This window comes from Pinus tabuliformis, chromosome Q (assembly GCF_031772625.1).
Source record: "Pinus tabuliformis cultivar Carrire ecotype Pingquan chromosome Q, CPIR1, whole genome shotgun sequence".
Taxonomy (NCBI): Eukaryota; Viridiplantae; Streptophyta; class Pinopsida; order Pinales; family Pinaceae; genus Pinus; species Pinus tabuliformis.
The window spans coordinates 1,005,486,768-1,005,503,866 of NC_142296.1; the positions used below are offsets into that span (position 1 = coordinate 1,005,486,768).

The window sequence follows — 17,099 nt, forward strand, 5'->3', positions numbered from 1 at the left end:
GGGCCGTCGTGACTGTGAGGCGTAATTACGCGATGCATAGGATATTACAAAAGGGTGAGCGCGATGACAGCACGACTGTTAAATTTAAATCTGCGATGATGTTCAAAACAATGACAGGCGAACCAAAACTCCCAAATCAAAAGTAGTCAATCCTTCAATCAAATAGAGGTACTTCCCAGATCAAGCCAGGAAACTCAAAAGTATGATAACTAATCCCCAAACTTCGAAAGAGACCAAATCAAAAATCAAAACAAGAGCAAACAAAGGAAGAACAAAGGCCAAACTCCCCAGTGGAGTCGCCAATTTGTGATGCAGGAAAGTGTTCCCTCTGCGGACAGAGGCAACCCCTCTAGCCCTAGAGTGGGTCTAGTCACAAACAAGGACAGATCAACAATGGCTTTCCTTAAACAGTCATAGTTGGAGGCCTACCTCAACCGGTGGTCGATGGAGTTCCGTTGTGCTGCTCCAGCTTCCGCTTCCTTCTCCCAATGAGTGATCAACTTGAAACAATGCAAAGGAAATATAACAAAGCACGTAACCAGAATGCAACAATGATCTATTTACTCACAAAGTCTAGAAGTAAAGAGCTATCATGTAAATTACATACAAGACATAGGAAAACATCATTGATTGTATTAATAATGAAATAAGAGTAAGCTTACAACCAAAGTCTAGACATCACAAGCCTTCTTAGAGAGATCCAGCTAGCATGTTCCTCAAGCATTCGCTCTTTGAAGATGGATCTCCCAACATACAAGTCTCTCTGACTCATAAGTTTTACACAAAGTTAAGGGCACTTCAGAAACTTCCACAAGCTATCAACAATCCCACACTTGTCACACTCACACCAGCTATCTAGCAAACTCACAAACACTAACAACACTGCTCAACTAGCCAAATATCATAAACTAGCCATGCATAACAATGGTGAGAGTTTAAATAGGAGAAGGAGTCTCCATGAAAGGTGGAAGAGTGAGCTTATCCCAAAGGAAGGTAGCACAATTGATGGAACTGCCATGCCAGAGAAAGGAGGGCAATACAAACTATGCCAACAGCCAGGTCTGGAGTCATCTGGAAGGTCGACTGTTGGAACAAACTCACCCAATCTGGATCATCGTGGGGGCATAACTGATCCTTAGCGTTGATATCACTAGTGAGAAATGTAGCCAGTCAGATCATCGCTAAATATAATAAGTAACCTCGCACTGGAGCATGAAATGAGACCATTGCGGGAATCAGATGTACTTCCACGTTGACAGTGCATCTGGAATGTTTATGAGTGCCTTTCAACGCGTATATTAAGTCCACAGACACGATGAGGCAGGTAACTTAGGAAAAGTGGGTCATTTGGCAGCACAAGAGAGCATTTGTTCAATATGATCATGTTTGACTTGGACACATGACACAATAGAAGGACTGGAGTGAAGACAGTGACAAATTATTGTGTAACATTGATCCCTTATGTTACATTATTATTTTTATAAATATGTTGGTGATTGAACTAATAACTTAGTTTATGTGGGATTAGAGTATTGACACGTCTATTCCATGGTTAGGATTTAATGATTCTCAGGCGCTATTAATCCTCGTGCCTTACTTGAACCCTCCTCCTCGTGACAGTTTTCCTTCCGCACCCACCTTCTCCTACCATATTTTTCCACGTACCCTAGACAATGTGATATGGTACCTGGGCACATGGCCTTTGGCCTCGCCAGAGAGATGGAACTTCAACGATCTAGATTCATGGTTTCACATCTACTATGAACCTTTCTTCACTCAAACCCTATCCCTCCATAGTGTTCTCTATGCCCTCTTTTAGTTCAATGCCCTGTTGTTGGAGTTGAGACCTTGGTCCCTGTGATTCATGCATGTAACCCCGTTCTCTTCTCACCAAATGTTGTTCTTGTCACCCTGTCCACTGCCAGTTACTATTGCCACCAACTGCAGCCAAAATCCTAGTCTTTCATGGTGTTTTTCTCTTTTTTTGGGGATTTGGTGATCTTCTTTGCTTATCGTCAGTACATGTTCCTCATTACCAAGGTGAAACTAGCAAAGAAAAACCACACATCTCTACAGGTATCTTTTTTATGCCTAGGTAAACCCTGAAGTAAAATATCAAGTTTTATTTTATATTTTAATCCTTACATGCAGGAGTAAATGCTATTTGTATATGCATAGTTCAGGGGAATGAGTTCATTGGAATTTTAAAATGGGGACTCAAGAGTCCCATTCGTAGCTACTCTCATTCCTAAGAAACTATGTGATATTCTTCCTTGGTCATCTATGGTTTTCCTAGCAGTGGATTTCTACACATAACCACTACTTTGTTTCTCACATTGATCGTTTTTTCTTATGTTCTCTGATGCCTAGGTTCAACTGTCTCTAGATCATCTCTATCATGTGCCCTTGTATAGGCATGACTATACTAGCCTCCCTAGGGTTAATGGCTTACTACTTATTTGGTGAATTGAATCATCGGTACTACTGATTAACTCCTATTTCCTTGTTTTTTGATAGGTCTAGGTAGTCCACAACTTTTCATCCCACAAATGTGATAGTTATCCTAGATTCTCACCTACTAATCTAGCGCTCGGCTCCCTCTAGGTTAGTTCTATTGCTTGAACCCCATCCTTCTGGAGTGCCTTAATGCAACTGCAAATTCGAATTTAATGGTTTCATTATGCTTGTTGGGTTCAATAGGTGTTCACTTTTTTTTTGTAAGATTTCAACCCAGATGTACTCCTAGGTCCTTGAATGGTATATTGTCCAGACCTCATCAAGGTTATACCTTGCTTCTGGACCATGAAACTTCTCTTGGTTTCTAGGTGTATAGTTAAGCTGACCTCTTGCAATGGGCTACAATTGTAACGAACTTGCTATTAACTGATAGTTCTCATTTTTTTTGTTTTTGCTAGATATTTCTATAGAACCCTCTCTCATGGAGGTACCATTTTCCCATTTCCTGTATATGAGACACTGCCTGTGTTATATCATTTGATTACATTCATAAGCTTCTAAGTGAATTTTTCCGATGTTGTTTATATTTACTGTCAAGTACTTTTGGCTCACGTATGTGTCAGTAATGAGATGTTTTTCTTCCCAACCAATTATCAGAGAAAATACCCCTATAGGCTAGTTGGGATTCTCCACAATTTTTGTAATTCCCTTGAGAACTATACTTGTTAAATTATGCATCTGTGATAGACAAAATATGGGTTTGATTATGAAAGAACTACTCAAGGATTTTAATTTGCTGCAGAACCTCATAATTTCATGTACCTGTTATGCTCATGGTTTTCCATTTCAATGAATGGTTTTTCTTACCCCTTTTCAATGTTGGCATTTCACTTATTATAATCTTTTGAAGTGTTTAATTTAGACATCCCACAGTTTCTGAGATTTTTTCCTACTTTTCCCAAATCAATGCTTCATGATAAATTTTCAACAACTATATGTGTCTTTATTGAAATCATACACAATCTTTGTGGGTAACTAATTTAGGTGTGAATGTAGATCTATTTCGATGAATAATTTACTTACTGATTGAGAATTTGGTGGAGGAATAATTGAACTAGTTGAGCCATTAATTTTTCTATGCTAGTTATATTTTTGTACTTTCATGCTATGCACAAAATCATCTATTGCTAATTTTTAAATATTATACTCTCTATGTATATACCTTATATTTTATTGTTAATTTTGACGTGCTTAATTTATAGCTAAAATTAGAAGTACCAGTTTTGAAATTACCCTATTTAGCTCGTAATGATTGCTTATCAATTTCGATATTTTGGGAAGATTAAATTCTAGTGATATAGATAAGTACACATCCCTAAATGTAAAGCCATTTGGATGATGGTTAGTTTAGATATGTTTGCTCGATGTAATAAATGTTTCTACATAGAAATTATGGTATGTTTACCTATGTTGTTGGTACAATAAGATAATTTTTCCCTCACTGCTGCACAAATTTATGTTACTCCATCTAGACTTCCTTTTCCTCAAATACTCCTACCCTTCCATGCTACCTCAGAGAAACAACATGCAGGATTTCACTTCAGTCTACCTGTTTTGGGAACAAGTTCCCCCAAGGACAGTTTTGGGGCTAAAAGCCCATGTTTTGGGACAAATTTTGTAATAAAGTTGTAAAGTCTGGACATTTTGTGGTCATGGAGTGCGAAGGTGTCAAGAGTCATAAAGGGTTGTCTGCCCTTATTTTGTAAAATGTGAAGTCGACTGTAAAGACCCACCCATGGTCTGTAGACCATGGGATTGTATAAAAAAGGAGCTAAGTAAGCTCTAAGAAGTAATTTGGTAGACATGTTTTGGAGTCTTGGTTGAGAAGTCTAAGTGTTTCGGGCCTTAGCGTAGGTAGAGGCTCTGCATCTGAGTGCACAGAGGCATAGGATGGAAGTCTGCAGCTGAGTGCACGGACCCCTGCAGCTGTGTGCGTAGGGCGAACAGAGTTTGTATTAATCTGAAGATTTCAATAAAGAGGAGTATTCTGCAAATTCTGTGTATTTATTTCTTGTTAATTCATCTCGTTATATTGTGGTTTGGGTTTGATTTACTATGTTCATGTGATGTGCGAATGTATGTGACTGTATTGGTTAATTGAATGCAAGTAAGAATATCAGTTTACACGGCGGTAATTGTGATTGTTTAGTAAGATAAGTAAAACACTTAAGATAACTAGGGAACCTATACAATACACTGCCATAGTAGCGTGAAAGTACCTGGATCGTGGGTTAAGGCCGCGTGAAGGTCAATCATACACCTTCGTGAATGTATTGAAGGGTGGAATAAAGGGGTAGATTGATAGAGCCCTAAAGCTTAGTGACCTATGTGAAAGTAGGAATAGAGGGTATAAAATGACATCACAACCATCTTAGGGTGCGGAAACTTGGTTCCAACATCCCCCCATATTGCTTTGGATGAGACTTCGGTCTGTGCTTGAGACTTCGGTCCATGCTCCGCGCACTAATGCCAAAAGGGCTAGTAGTGTAGGGATTTGTTCGCTAACTAATGTTGAACCTAGCTCAGGCCCCACCAACCCATCAAATGGTTCTGTTGCCGGGACCAGAATCTGCATAAGAGATGTGTGATGTCGTATCACTAAAATCCAAATAAGAAAGAGGTTGAAGACTAGTTGGAGAGGAAGATCCATGAATTTGTGAAGCAGGAGAATAGAAATCCACGACTGACAAAGGAATAGTGGCTAGATAGGTACCTATATATAGAGATCCACAAGATATTTTTTTTGTTCCTTTCAAGTTGAGTTATATGAGTGGATCACGAAGCTAGCAGATAGCCAAGGAAGGTGGAAACTTGACGGTCCTATTGTCTGGACCCCAGAGTTAGTACAGATACTAGAAGCCTCTGAGGATAAGATCACTCATGGTGTTGATCATTGGCTCGATCGCATCATAGGAGGATTCATGACTGAATTTGCAGTTGATACCTTGCTAGTTACAGTGAGGCGGAGCGGCACTTTTTGAAAGGTTCGCGAGGTAAGTACTTGAAGTCTTTAAATACCTAGATTAAGATGTAATTGTGTGAAAAATGGGTTATGCAGCTACCTTGATGTTGGGAGCTACGTGAAGCAGAAAGACTTACAGAAATGAAGGAAGAAAGAGTCTTGAATATAGCCCACTACTTTCACCGCCATTGGGTGATGAAGAGGGAGTAGCGTAGGCTTCTCTGCGACGTGTTGTTCAGTTAATAAAATAGGGATTCCCATGACTACCACCTCAACCTACACCACCTCCAACTTCACCACCGTCACCTGTGACTTCGCCCATACCACCACCACCTCCACCGCAGTCCAACATGGAAAATTTAGTGACGCTGCATTTGTTTAAAGGCTTGTGAAATGAGGACCCGTACCAATTTTGGTTCATCGTGAAAGCTGAATGGGAAGCTTAGGGCGTCACGGATGATCACATGAAGAAGACAACATTCGTTAGTTCTTTACAGGATCGCGCACTAACTTGATACATCAAGTACTCTAATGATAACACAAATGTTGGTTTGGCAGAGATCCAGACCACACTCAATAAAGAGTTCAGTAGGCCTAGATCCGAGGCACAATCGATTGTGGGGTTCAAGGAAATCGCGATGAAACCAAGTGAGAAACCATGGGAATTGGATCAAAGGTTGAAGTGTAAAATCCATGAAGCTAATATGAACTCAACAAATGGAAAACACGACGAGTGGTTCATGGCTTCGCTCCTGCCTCACCTAAGGGTTACACTATCACAACAGAAGATTACAACTCAGGTAGAGGCCTTGGAGATTGCCATAAGACTGCATGAAACGTCGATGCAAGATATAAATCTGGGGGTTCAACAGATCCATGCGCAGTTGAAAAATATTTGCCTTGAAATGCAAAGTTGGAAGTAGGACATAACAGTTCGACTGGAGGCGGGCGAAGAAATATGGTGCCTGAAATGTAAGGGTCAGGGGCATGACAAAGACTACTGCCCGGTCTTTGCGAACTATATTGAATGAGGAGGACCGATTCCTTTGAGGTCAGAGGCCCATGTAGGACCGAGCGTGGGGCCTACATTGTGGTGCGCTATATGTCAAGTAGCAAGGAAACATACGACGGATAACTGTCATTTGCTACAAAAGTTTGTACAAACACCGCAACAACTGTTCTGCAACTTCTCCAGGTCGGTAGGGCATGATGAGCATAACTGTCGAAGTTATGAATTGATGATGGATAGAACACCCACCTATAGGGTTCAGGCAGAAATGCGCCCCCCTGACAAGAGCGTTGGGATGGCGTGAATAGGTTTTCAAGGGTGCGGACGAGGCGGAGGCCGAGGAGGACCTGGAAGAGGCCAGGGACAGCTAATATGCTACAACTATGGAGGACCAAGACACTATGCTTGTGAATGCACTAACCCGACACGTCCATCGTGCAAATATTGTACTCAGTTTGATCATGAGACAGAGGACTGTCCTACGCTGATAGCGAGGATACGTGACAAATGGGTGCTACCACTTCAGTCGACTCAAAACCTACAGATGATGAGGTCTAAGCCTCACAAAGAGGATCCGAATGTGAATATGGTGCTCCGAAGTGGAATTGCAATGGGCGTTGATAAGGGGAAATAGCTCGAAGACAGTGAATGGATTCACAAAGCTCCAGCGAAGAAGGCTGAATTTGATTTGGAGCACGCTCACAAAATGTTAATGGAAGCAAGGAAGAGATTCGTTGAGGCCTCTACCTCAGGGAGGAGGGATAATCCTAATTAGGAAATGGGCCCTTCTATGCTTACGACCTTTCTAGAAACCTGCATGAAGTTGCTGCACGATAGCAAGGCTATGAAGGGGTTATAGGAACTTATAAATAGATGCACCGAAAACACTCCAGGTGAACCATGAGTGGTATGGAAGATTGGTAAGCATAAAGCAAGGATAGGGCATGAGATGAGACTAATTGCACAGATAGGGGAATATGAAATGATCCAGGTTATTCTAGATCAAGGGTTAGACGCGAACGTTTTACCATAGCAGACTTGGGAGCAGATGGGAAGACCTACGTTATAGTGGTCTCCGATTCAGTTAAGGATGGAAAATCAGTAGAAGATCATCCGCATGGGACAGTTGCAAGGAGTGATTGTAGACGCTGAAGGCGCAAGTGCATTGACTGACTTCGAAGTGATAGAAATTGTGGATGACAACAACCCCTACCCTGCGCTCCTTGGCATTGATTGGGCTACTGAATAGGGTAATCAATCTAAAGAAGTGAAAGATGATATTTGAAAAGGAATTGCTTCATGTAGTAGTACCCGTAGATCTTGCTGAAGGATCGCACTATACTGAACCAGTCTGCAATTACAAGAGCAATGCCAATTTGAAATGCATATATAAGATAACATCTCGACACCAAGATTGGGTGAATCTGACAATGGATGGAAGAATTACATGGGATCACGAGAGTTCCTGCACCTCAGACTGTGATGAAGAATTAGAGCGCTGGCAGAATCGGCTACATAAAGTGACCAAGCTAAGTTGTAACATGATGACCTGGTCATTGCCCTGTGTATCATCAGAGGTAAGCAATCTGCCCACTTATGATGGCCTGAATGATGTAGATGTAGTTTTGGATGCATTTGAGAGGGAGGTACCAGAAAAGCGCACTTCTAGGATTTGGACTGGGCACTGCGCGGTACGCCTACAAGATGGTGGGATACACACAAGGGTAGCTTTGATGGTTGGCGCGAGTGTAGGAGGATGATGAGAACATGCTTTGGGAAGTCGAAGGTACGAATGACAAACAAATATGACAGGAAGGATGATCGGCGTGCACACTTGGCTAAATGGGCTAAGGCTTATGGAGTGAAGCCCCAACCAGAATGCGTGCACTTGTTCTGTCACACCTTGGATGTCATCCTGATGAATTGGTACTTGGAAACAGAGCTCCTCCATGGTACAAGTGAATGGGATATTCCGTGTGAAGGATTCATGATAACGTTGAACTTCGAAGATGGGTTTGACTATATTGACGAAGCACTACAAGAAGTTAAAGTAGCAATCTTTAGGATACCGCAGGATCCTTTGGATCTGATTCAACTCGATTGGACTAATCAGCTAAGCCACATGCTGGAATGATATAACATGACTGCCGAAGAAGAAGACGAGGATCCGTGAAAGATTAATATCCTTGAAACCGAGGGTCACCGCAAGGTCGAAGGACTACAGAATGAGAATCCTGATATAACACACCACTGAAAATGAAACAGGGAAATATTGGTATGGAGGCAGAGCCCAAATTTGCAAAGATTGGAGATTACTGGGATGACGCGATGGTAGATAAGGTCACTAAATTTTTCCATGAATACCAGGATTTGTTCCCTACCAAGTTTGCGAAACTAAAGGGGATAATAGGAGACCTGGGCATTATGAATATCACGTTAAAACTCGACGCGAAGCCGATTAAGAAAAGACCTTACCATCTCAATCTGAAGTACAAGGAGAAGGTCCACTTAGAGCTAGACAAGATGCTTACGGTAGGCATCATTGAGCCCGTAGAAGAATCTGATTGGGTGAGCCCAATGGTGGTACAAGAAAAGAAGCAGAAGGATGAAATAAGAATATGTGTAGATCTCAGGAACTTGAATGATGCTTACGTACATGATCCTTTCCTGACTCCATTCAATGATGAGGTATTGGATAATGTAGGTGGCCAAGAAGCGTACTCCTTCACTGATGGGTTCTCTAGGTACCATTAGATCAAAATCACGCCTAAGGATAGAAGCAAGATGACCTTCATCACTGAATGGGGATCTTTTTGGTACACTGTAATGTATTTCGGATTGAAGAATGAGCCTGCAATTTTTTCACGCGTAGTCATTGCTACATTCAAATAATTCATTCATAAGTTTCTAGAGGTGTGCTTTGATGACTGGACTATGTTTGGGTTGGTAAAATGCAATGTGGAAAGTTTACACCTAATTCTAGATACTTGTCGAAGGTACCAGATTGCACTCAATCTGAAGAAATGCCTATTTTTTTCTCCTTGTGGGACTCTTCTAGGTCATGTGGTTTGTAGACAGGGACTGATGGTGGATCCCACGAAGATCGCAGTGATACTTAACTTGGAGGTGCCGAGGACTGTAAAATAGTTGTGCGCAACCTTAGGACATACTGGGTATTATAGGAATTTTATGAAGGGTTATGCCCAGATCACTGTGCCTATGGAGAAGTTGTTGAAAAAGGATGTCATGTTCTGTTGGAACGAGGACTGTAAGAAAAGCCTGGATGTATTGAAAGAAAAAATGGTCACCGCGCCGATTTTATTCTTCCTGAATTAGAAGGAGTTTCATGTACATGTAGACGCATCATGTATAGCACTAGGATTAGTACTGACACAGGCTGGCGGAGGAGAATTGGACCATCCTATAGCATTTTCAAGTAGGAGGTTATCCAAGGCTGAGAAGAATTATTTCACCACCGAGTGCAAAGAGTTAGCCATGGTATACACGCTCCAAAAGTTTAGACACTATTTGTTGGGTGGATATATTAAGATGTATATGGATCACTTTGTGTTGAAATACCTGGTCAATAAGCCTATGTTGGGGGGGAGAATCTATAGGTGGTTTTTATTGTTCTAGGAGTATGATTTTGATGTTATTATGAACCCTGGATGAATGAACGTGGGACCAGACCATCTGTCGTGCATCGAAATAGGGGAAGATCCCACTAATTTGGAGGGATTGCCTGACGCAAAACTATTTGCAGTGTGCATCGCAGATGGTCACTTTGAAGATATCATACACTTCCTAACGATAGGAACTACCCTAGAAGGTCACACTATCCAGCAAATGAAGGATTTAATGGTGGACGCAGTAGACTTTTCTATCATTGTAAGACATCTATACAAAATGGGGTCTGATGAAGTATTATGACGATATGTACCAGAGTTTGAAAGGAGAAGTATCCTCGTGGACACTCATGAGGGCGTCGCGGGAGGCAATTATACAGCAAGAGCGATCGCACTGAAGATTCTGCGTGCAGGGTTGTGGTGGCCAACCCTCCATCAGGATTCAAAAGCTTACTGCAAGGTGTGTGATGTGTGTCAAAGGACTGGAAAGCCATCATAGAGAGATGAGCTTCCTTTGAATCTACAAATGACGTTACAATCTTTTGAGAAATGGGCAATAGATTTTGTGGGACCCATTCAAACCGAAGGGAAGAAGACGAGAGCGCAATACATTATCACCACGACTGAGTATTTGACTCGATGGGTGCAGGCACAGCCTGTGAAGGACTACATAGGTGTGACTGCTGCAAAGTTCCTCTTTGAGTATGTATTGACGCAATTTGGGTGTCCAAACATTTTGATGAGTGATCGTGGTACGCACTTTCTGAATGAAACAATCAGTGCGATGACGAAGGAATTTAAGGTATATCACTAGAAAAGCATGCCTTATCACCTATAGGATAACGGGATGGTGGAAGCATTCAATAAGGTACTGGAGAACGCACTGACCAAGGTTTGCAACACTCAGCGAAGTGATTGGGACCTACGCATACCCGCAGTACAATGGACCTAAAATACATTGTGCCTAGTTTGCATATAGTGGCACTCGCAGGTATGACGGATCGCGAAGCCTTGGAAGAGAGGCTCGCACGTTGGCTGAGCTTGAGGAAGAGAGATTTTTAACCAGATTTAACCAACAGGTCGAAAATCAACGCAAAAAAGCATGGCATGATAGGCACATTAAGCTGTGTACCTTTAAGGTAAATGATCTGGTTTTGTTATATGATAGCAAGTTTGATAAATTTCCAAGGAAATTCAGAATGCACTGGTGAGGGCCCTATGTCATTAAGGAGATTACTAATGGTGGAGCAGTTTAGTTGGCTAAATTGAATGAAGATCCCTTCCCAGGAAAGGTGAATGGCAGCCAACTGAAGCCATACATCGATGATCTGGCCAGGTGGCTATATGAGGGTAGCATAGTCTTAGCGCTCCAGGTAGTTGAAAGGAGGTGCTAGACTATAAACTACAATTCTCAGGTTAGGGAACTGTGTGACTGGAGGATTGACCAGGATGAGGAAATGTCACAAGGTTTTCGACAGCACGAAGGGAGTTTTGCTACCCAGGGAGAAATTGCATAGCTCAGCTGGAAAGTGACTGTTAAAGTCACTGTTCATGATTTAACGATAGGAATGGGGCCAAATGGAGCAGGTGACCAACATTTAAGACAAAATTTATGTGTAAGATCCTTGGAAATCTGTTGCCAATCTGGAATTAATGAACCGAATGCGGGGGGAATGGTCGAATTTGAATTCAAAAAGCCCTACAAATTACAGGTGGCTACCCAATGAAAAAACAGTGTCTCCAACAAGAACTTGAAACATTTAAAAAACACAGTTTAATCTCGGTAAAATCTCAGGCTATCAATAATCAGCCAAAGGATTTTATGCTAAAGCAGTAGATGTTCTGAGATTAATAATCTTTTAATAAACAGTCAAGGGATTTTGGTTCAAATTCCTTTCCTTTCACTTGATTTATTTTATTCACTGTGGTCTCCGCATTCGATTCCTCTATAGAAAACCTCATTGCCAACTCCCAACATTACACATGGTAACTTGACATTGACCTTTCGTATTGGTATAAATCTCATTAACCTATTATTTAACGTTTTGACAAGCATGCCTAAACAATTTCAAAGAGTTAATGTTTGTATAAATATGTTTTTATAGTAATGTTAATTTGATTTTTTTTTCAAATTAAGAATTTTTTTCGTATGATAATTATATTGCCAACTACTTAATAATTTAATATAATAAGGCATTCTTCGACATAAAGGTTCAAAACACAATTACTAAGCAAATGTTATTCATTCAAAAGTTTAGAAAATAATAAAACATAGAATATATCATTGCATTATTTTCATTTTATTTTGATATTTATTTTAATTATATATATAATTTGTTTATTTTTATTAAAAAAAATTATTCATTACTTTTTGGAGAAACACATTTTATACCCTAGTATAGGGCGAAGTGCAAATATGTACGTATAATAAAATAATAATAAAAATTAATGTGGCTCTAAATAAAAATGAAACAAAAGCTATAATAGAATTATTTGATGGTTTTAATAGTTCTTTTATCATATACATTGAATTTGAATGGATCATAAATTTACCTTCAACACTTTTTTTAACCACATTAAAATTATTTTAAATATCTTTACTCTTTACTAAAGCCAATACCATTTCCATTGAAGAAAACTATTAATTCAACACAAATAATAGAAAATAGTGCTCCAAAATCTATGAAAAACCATATCCTATAGATATATTAAAATCTTTAAAGATATAAATACTTTCATGTGAAAGTTGTAATATTTGAAAATATTAATTTGATGTAGCTTTATTATAATTTTTGTTATTATGCCATGTAAAAAACATCATTAAATCTAATAATAATATTAGAAGATTAATAATCATACTAATATTATTAACTCCGATATTAATATTATTAAATTTAATCACTTTGGATTAATACAATATCAAGTTTGTTATATTATAATATATAGTAATATATCATGATATATGTTAACTCTAGATATATTTGGGAGGGAAGAACAAAGAAACAGAGTGATAGAAGAGGAAAGAAAGAGGGACAAAGAAGAGGAGATAGGGAGGAGAGAGAGAGAGAGGGATGGAAGAAGAAAGACATAGAGAGAGAGAGAGTGACAAAAAAGAGATGGAGAGATAGTGTATGTTAGGGGTGAGATAGGAGACAAAGGACAGATGGAGAGGAGGGAGAAGGAGAGAGGGAGGGAGATAGTGGCAAAGTTGAAGGGATGAGATTGAGAGAGAGAGAGAGAGAAATGAAGGGGAGAGAGAGAGAGGAAAGCGGGAGAGAAAGGGAGAGAAAGAGAAAGGAAGAGAGAGATAAAATTAAAAAAAAAACTACTACAACTTTCACAGACAATATCATTGAAATCTAAATAGATAAATATACACACCACTCAAAGCATCCAAACATAGACGTACAAACCATTCAAGGCAAGCAACATACACTAAATTAAAGAAAAGAAGAGGAGAGCGGGAGAGATAGAGATAGAAATTTAAAAAAGCAATTGTAAGATTCACAAATTCACAAACAATACCATTGAAATCCAAATAGATAAATACACAAACCACTCTAAGCATCCAAGCATAGATTAAATTAAAGAAGAGAACGATATAGTCATGTCAATCATATACATAATAATGATAATCTCAAAATATGACATTGTTTCTCTCAACGGAAACTAGTTTAGATCCATCTCACTCAGATATATCATAAACGGAGAAAGATCAAATCCCTCTAAATGTAAACCGTTCCCAAATTCTACCTTCCAAAAAATTCTTGAAAATCAACCTCCAAAAAATTCTTGAAAATCAACCTCCCACACCTTTGACTTTGATTTTGATTTGGGTTGGGAAGGGAAAGATGCCCCCGAAACAACAAAGGTTGAAGTACCTCTTTCACATCTAGTAAATTACTATTATCCCTTGAAACCCACTTCAGATGCAGTAAATTACTATTATCCAGTAATCCTACATAGTGTCCAATTCACTAATGGTGACATCATTTATGGAAGGAACCAAAGGACTGTATTTAGAGGCAGACGAAACGGATGATGCGGTGGCAGACGGCCTTGACTGCTGAATCCCACTGCTAGAGCTGCCGGCTGTGGATCCTCCCTGGCCGCTGTCATTATTTTTCACAAATGCGGGCTTTGTTGGATTTGCCAATGTCACAGGAGCGCTGGAGATCATCAATATAACATCAGACATGATTGGACGGAGGCCTGCATCAGCTTGCGTGCATAGAAGGGCAACACGAATGCATCTTAAAGCTTGCTCCTGCCTGATTGTTTCCGCCAATGTCGAATCTATCATATCTGGAAGACATCCTCGCTTGTGTAATCTCCATGCCTGCATTACAAACGTCCAAAGAAAATCCTGTTGCTCATCTCCATTTTCTGCATTACAAAAGTCTCCATTATTTACAACCATCGTTGCTCATACAAAAAAGTAATCGTGATCCATTGAAATCTTACCCATTCTAATAGGCTTTGCATTTCATCCGGAAAATTTCGTTGAGTGCTTTTCCTTGCACTCACAATCTCAAGGACTAGCACTCCAAAACTATAGACATCAACCTTTACTGATAGTTGCCCCCGCATTGCATATTCTGGAGCCATGTAACCGCTACATACTCCAACGAATTTCCTCAAATGAGTGGGGTGTTTAATGTGGGTAAATCACACGACTCCATAAATGTAAATTGTTCATAAATTGAATTAGCAAAGGGTAGAGGTAATATTCTCACCATGTCCCTAATAAGTGTGGTGATTGTAGCTAAATCACACTATTGCATAAATGCTTAACTGCTGAAAAATTGCATAAGGGAACGGTAGAGGAAAATGTTCTTACTATGTTCCTGCAGCTTTTGTTTGGATGTGAGTCTCGTCTTCAGGAAAGAGTCTTGCTAACCCAAAGTCTGCTATCTTCGCATTCAATCTCTCATCAAGCAAAATGTTACCTGCTTTAATGTATCTATGAATGATTCGCAATTGTGAATCCTGGTGAAGATAAAGAAGACCACGAGCTATACCCGTTATGATGTTGTAGCGTTTATGCCAATCAAGATGCCTCTTCTTCTCTGGATCTGTATTTGTATTTCAAGAATACCAAATTTGAAAACTCTTAAATAATCAATCCCATCAAATTTATAAAGGATTTATCATCTTTCTCTCACCCATTTAAAATATCCGAAGTGACCTACCAAACAGAAAGCTGTCAAGACTCTTGTTCGGCAAATACTCGTAGACAAGTAACCTTTCTCGTCCCTCGGCACAACACCCAAGCAGCTTTACAAGATTTCGGTGTTGAACATTGGCCACAAGCTTCACTTCATTCATAAACTCTCGTTTGCCCTGTCCAGACGTTACAGACAGCTTCTTCACTGCTATTTCTATTCCGTCTCTGGTTGTTCCCTGAAAGAATCAGTCCCGTTAACAACCTAGTGAAAAACCCCTCTTCGTCTTCATGTGATGTCAAGTCATGCAATTTCATGGGTTAGAAACAATAATAGATACATACATACCTTGTATACTGGACCAAACCCTCCCTCTCCAAACATCTTGGTTTCATCAAAATTATCCGTTGCTTCTATGAGATCTTCTACGGTGAAGAGAGTTTGCGTCTGCTTCAGTTGCGTCGATTCTGGATCACTCTCACGTGTTTCTGTGTACACCCAAAAAAGGGTTAATAAAAATTTAATTTCATGAGATTAACATAAGTTTGGTCGTTCGAAACACAGGCCAAAACTCCAGATTCTACCTTCATTCTGCGCTCGGGTTCCTCGCCTCTCTGAGATAGATGATTTCATTTTCGTCCATATTGCAAACAAACAGGCCATTATCACTAAAAGCAGGCCTCCCACAATCCCCATTAATATGGGTAATGTTTTTGAAGAGAAACCATCTGTAGAATAAGATCATGGAATACATAATATTATTATATATATAAAAAGAAATTACAATCAAATTGTATAATCTACAAATCATAAAGCCGAATGCAGCAATGAGAGATTACTTGACATGGTGGATGAAGTGCCATTGGCCAGAGGAGCAGCTACTGTAGGAGGGTTTGCACCCGAGGGGGCGGAGGTTGGAGGTGGACTAGCACTACTGGTGTCAATGAAGGGGTATATTTCATATCGGATCAGGCAGCTTCCAAGCAATGCTCCTCGGCTCATAGAATAATCGTCGCTGACGTTGTTAATTGCGGTTTGCAAACAAGATTTGCAGTCCGTGATGGATAGATCTCTCCAACACTGAACTTCACCGTAAACGGTGCCATTAACAGAATATGTAGCTGATCCTTGAGCGAATCCCTTCTTTGTAAAATTGCAGGCCTCATCATACAGGTTGAAAAGGAGATTTGAAGTAGCGGTCGTAAAACTATTTATATCACCGCTACTAATATTGCTACTGTTCACCAGACGTTTATACACAGTGGTGTCTAGACCTGAGAAATTAAAGTTCTGGTATCGCAGGTAGCAGTTGTCCAGCAATAGTTGACCACCTCTTTTCTGTGGGCAAAGTTGGCGAACGGTTTCGTTTGCTTTCTGTGAACAGGTTGAACAGTTTTGTTCAGATATGTCACCTGCGCACTGGAGGAGGCCATAGATTCTGTCGAGATTTTGTCCGTACGAAGAAGTGTTGAACCCTGTTTGAGGTGTATTATTCACCAGATCACCCATTACCCTATTCAAATTGCTGGAAAATGTACTTCCATCAGCGTAAGTAGAATCATGATCATTGCACATATACGGTGGCTGCGAATCTGATAAAACTGAAGTAAAATTGCTCATGAATAATAAGGCAATCAAATGAAAGAAAATAGTTGTCTGCTTACAAGAATTAGTGAAGTATAAACAATTATACTTATCGAAGTTCTTCATAATGACCATCAGATAGACAAGAGAGTTGCAAAATCGATGTAATTGCTCTGAAATCGTAGGCGACCTTTCAAATACGGAAACACTGAACTAGGAACTAGGAATTGGTACGT

The 17,099-nt window shown here is 39.9% G+C and overlaps 2 protein-coding genes across 2 annotated transcripts in view; both read right to left on the reverse strand.

Annotated features, from left to right (window-relative positions):
• LOC149222882 (uncharacterized) overlaps positions 1 to 15,975 on the reverse strand; it is a 68,160-nt gene extending 52,185 nt beyond the window's left edge. Inside the window, exons 1-6 of the mRNA XM_089387708.1 lie at positions 15,864 to 15,975; positions 15,628 to 15,767; positions 15,307 to 15,517; positions 14,955 to 15,189; positions 14,579 to 14,729; positions 14,077 to 14,453 (exon numbers count right to left, since the gene is read on the reverse strand). Of these exons, the coding sequence (XP_089243834.1) occupies positions 14,077 to 14,453; positions 14,579 to 14,729; positions 14,955 to 15,189; positions 15,307 to 15,517; positions 15,628 to 15,767; positions 15,864 to 15,975 (1,226 nt within the window). The remainder of the gene's footprint in view (positions 1 to 14,076; positions 14,454 to 14,578; positions 14,730 to 14,954; positions 15,190 to 15,306; positions 15,518 to 15,627; positions 15,768 to 15,863) is intronic.
• Positions 15,976 to 16,086: 111 nt separating this feature from the next.
• On the reverse strand, positions 16,087 to 16,899 carry LOC149222883 (antimicrobial ginkbilobin-2-like protein). Its single transcript, XM_089387709.1, has one exon. It carries the CDS (start codon positions 16,897 to 16,899, stop codon positions 16,087 to 16,089), a length of 813 nt encoding a protein of 270 aa, XP_089243835.1.
• Between the last annotated feature and the right edge of the window lie 200 nt (positions 16,900 to 17,099).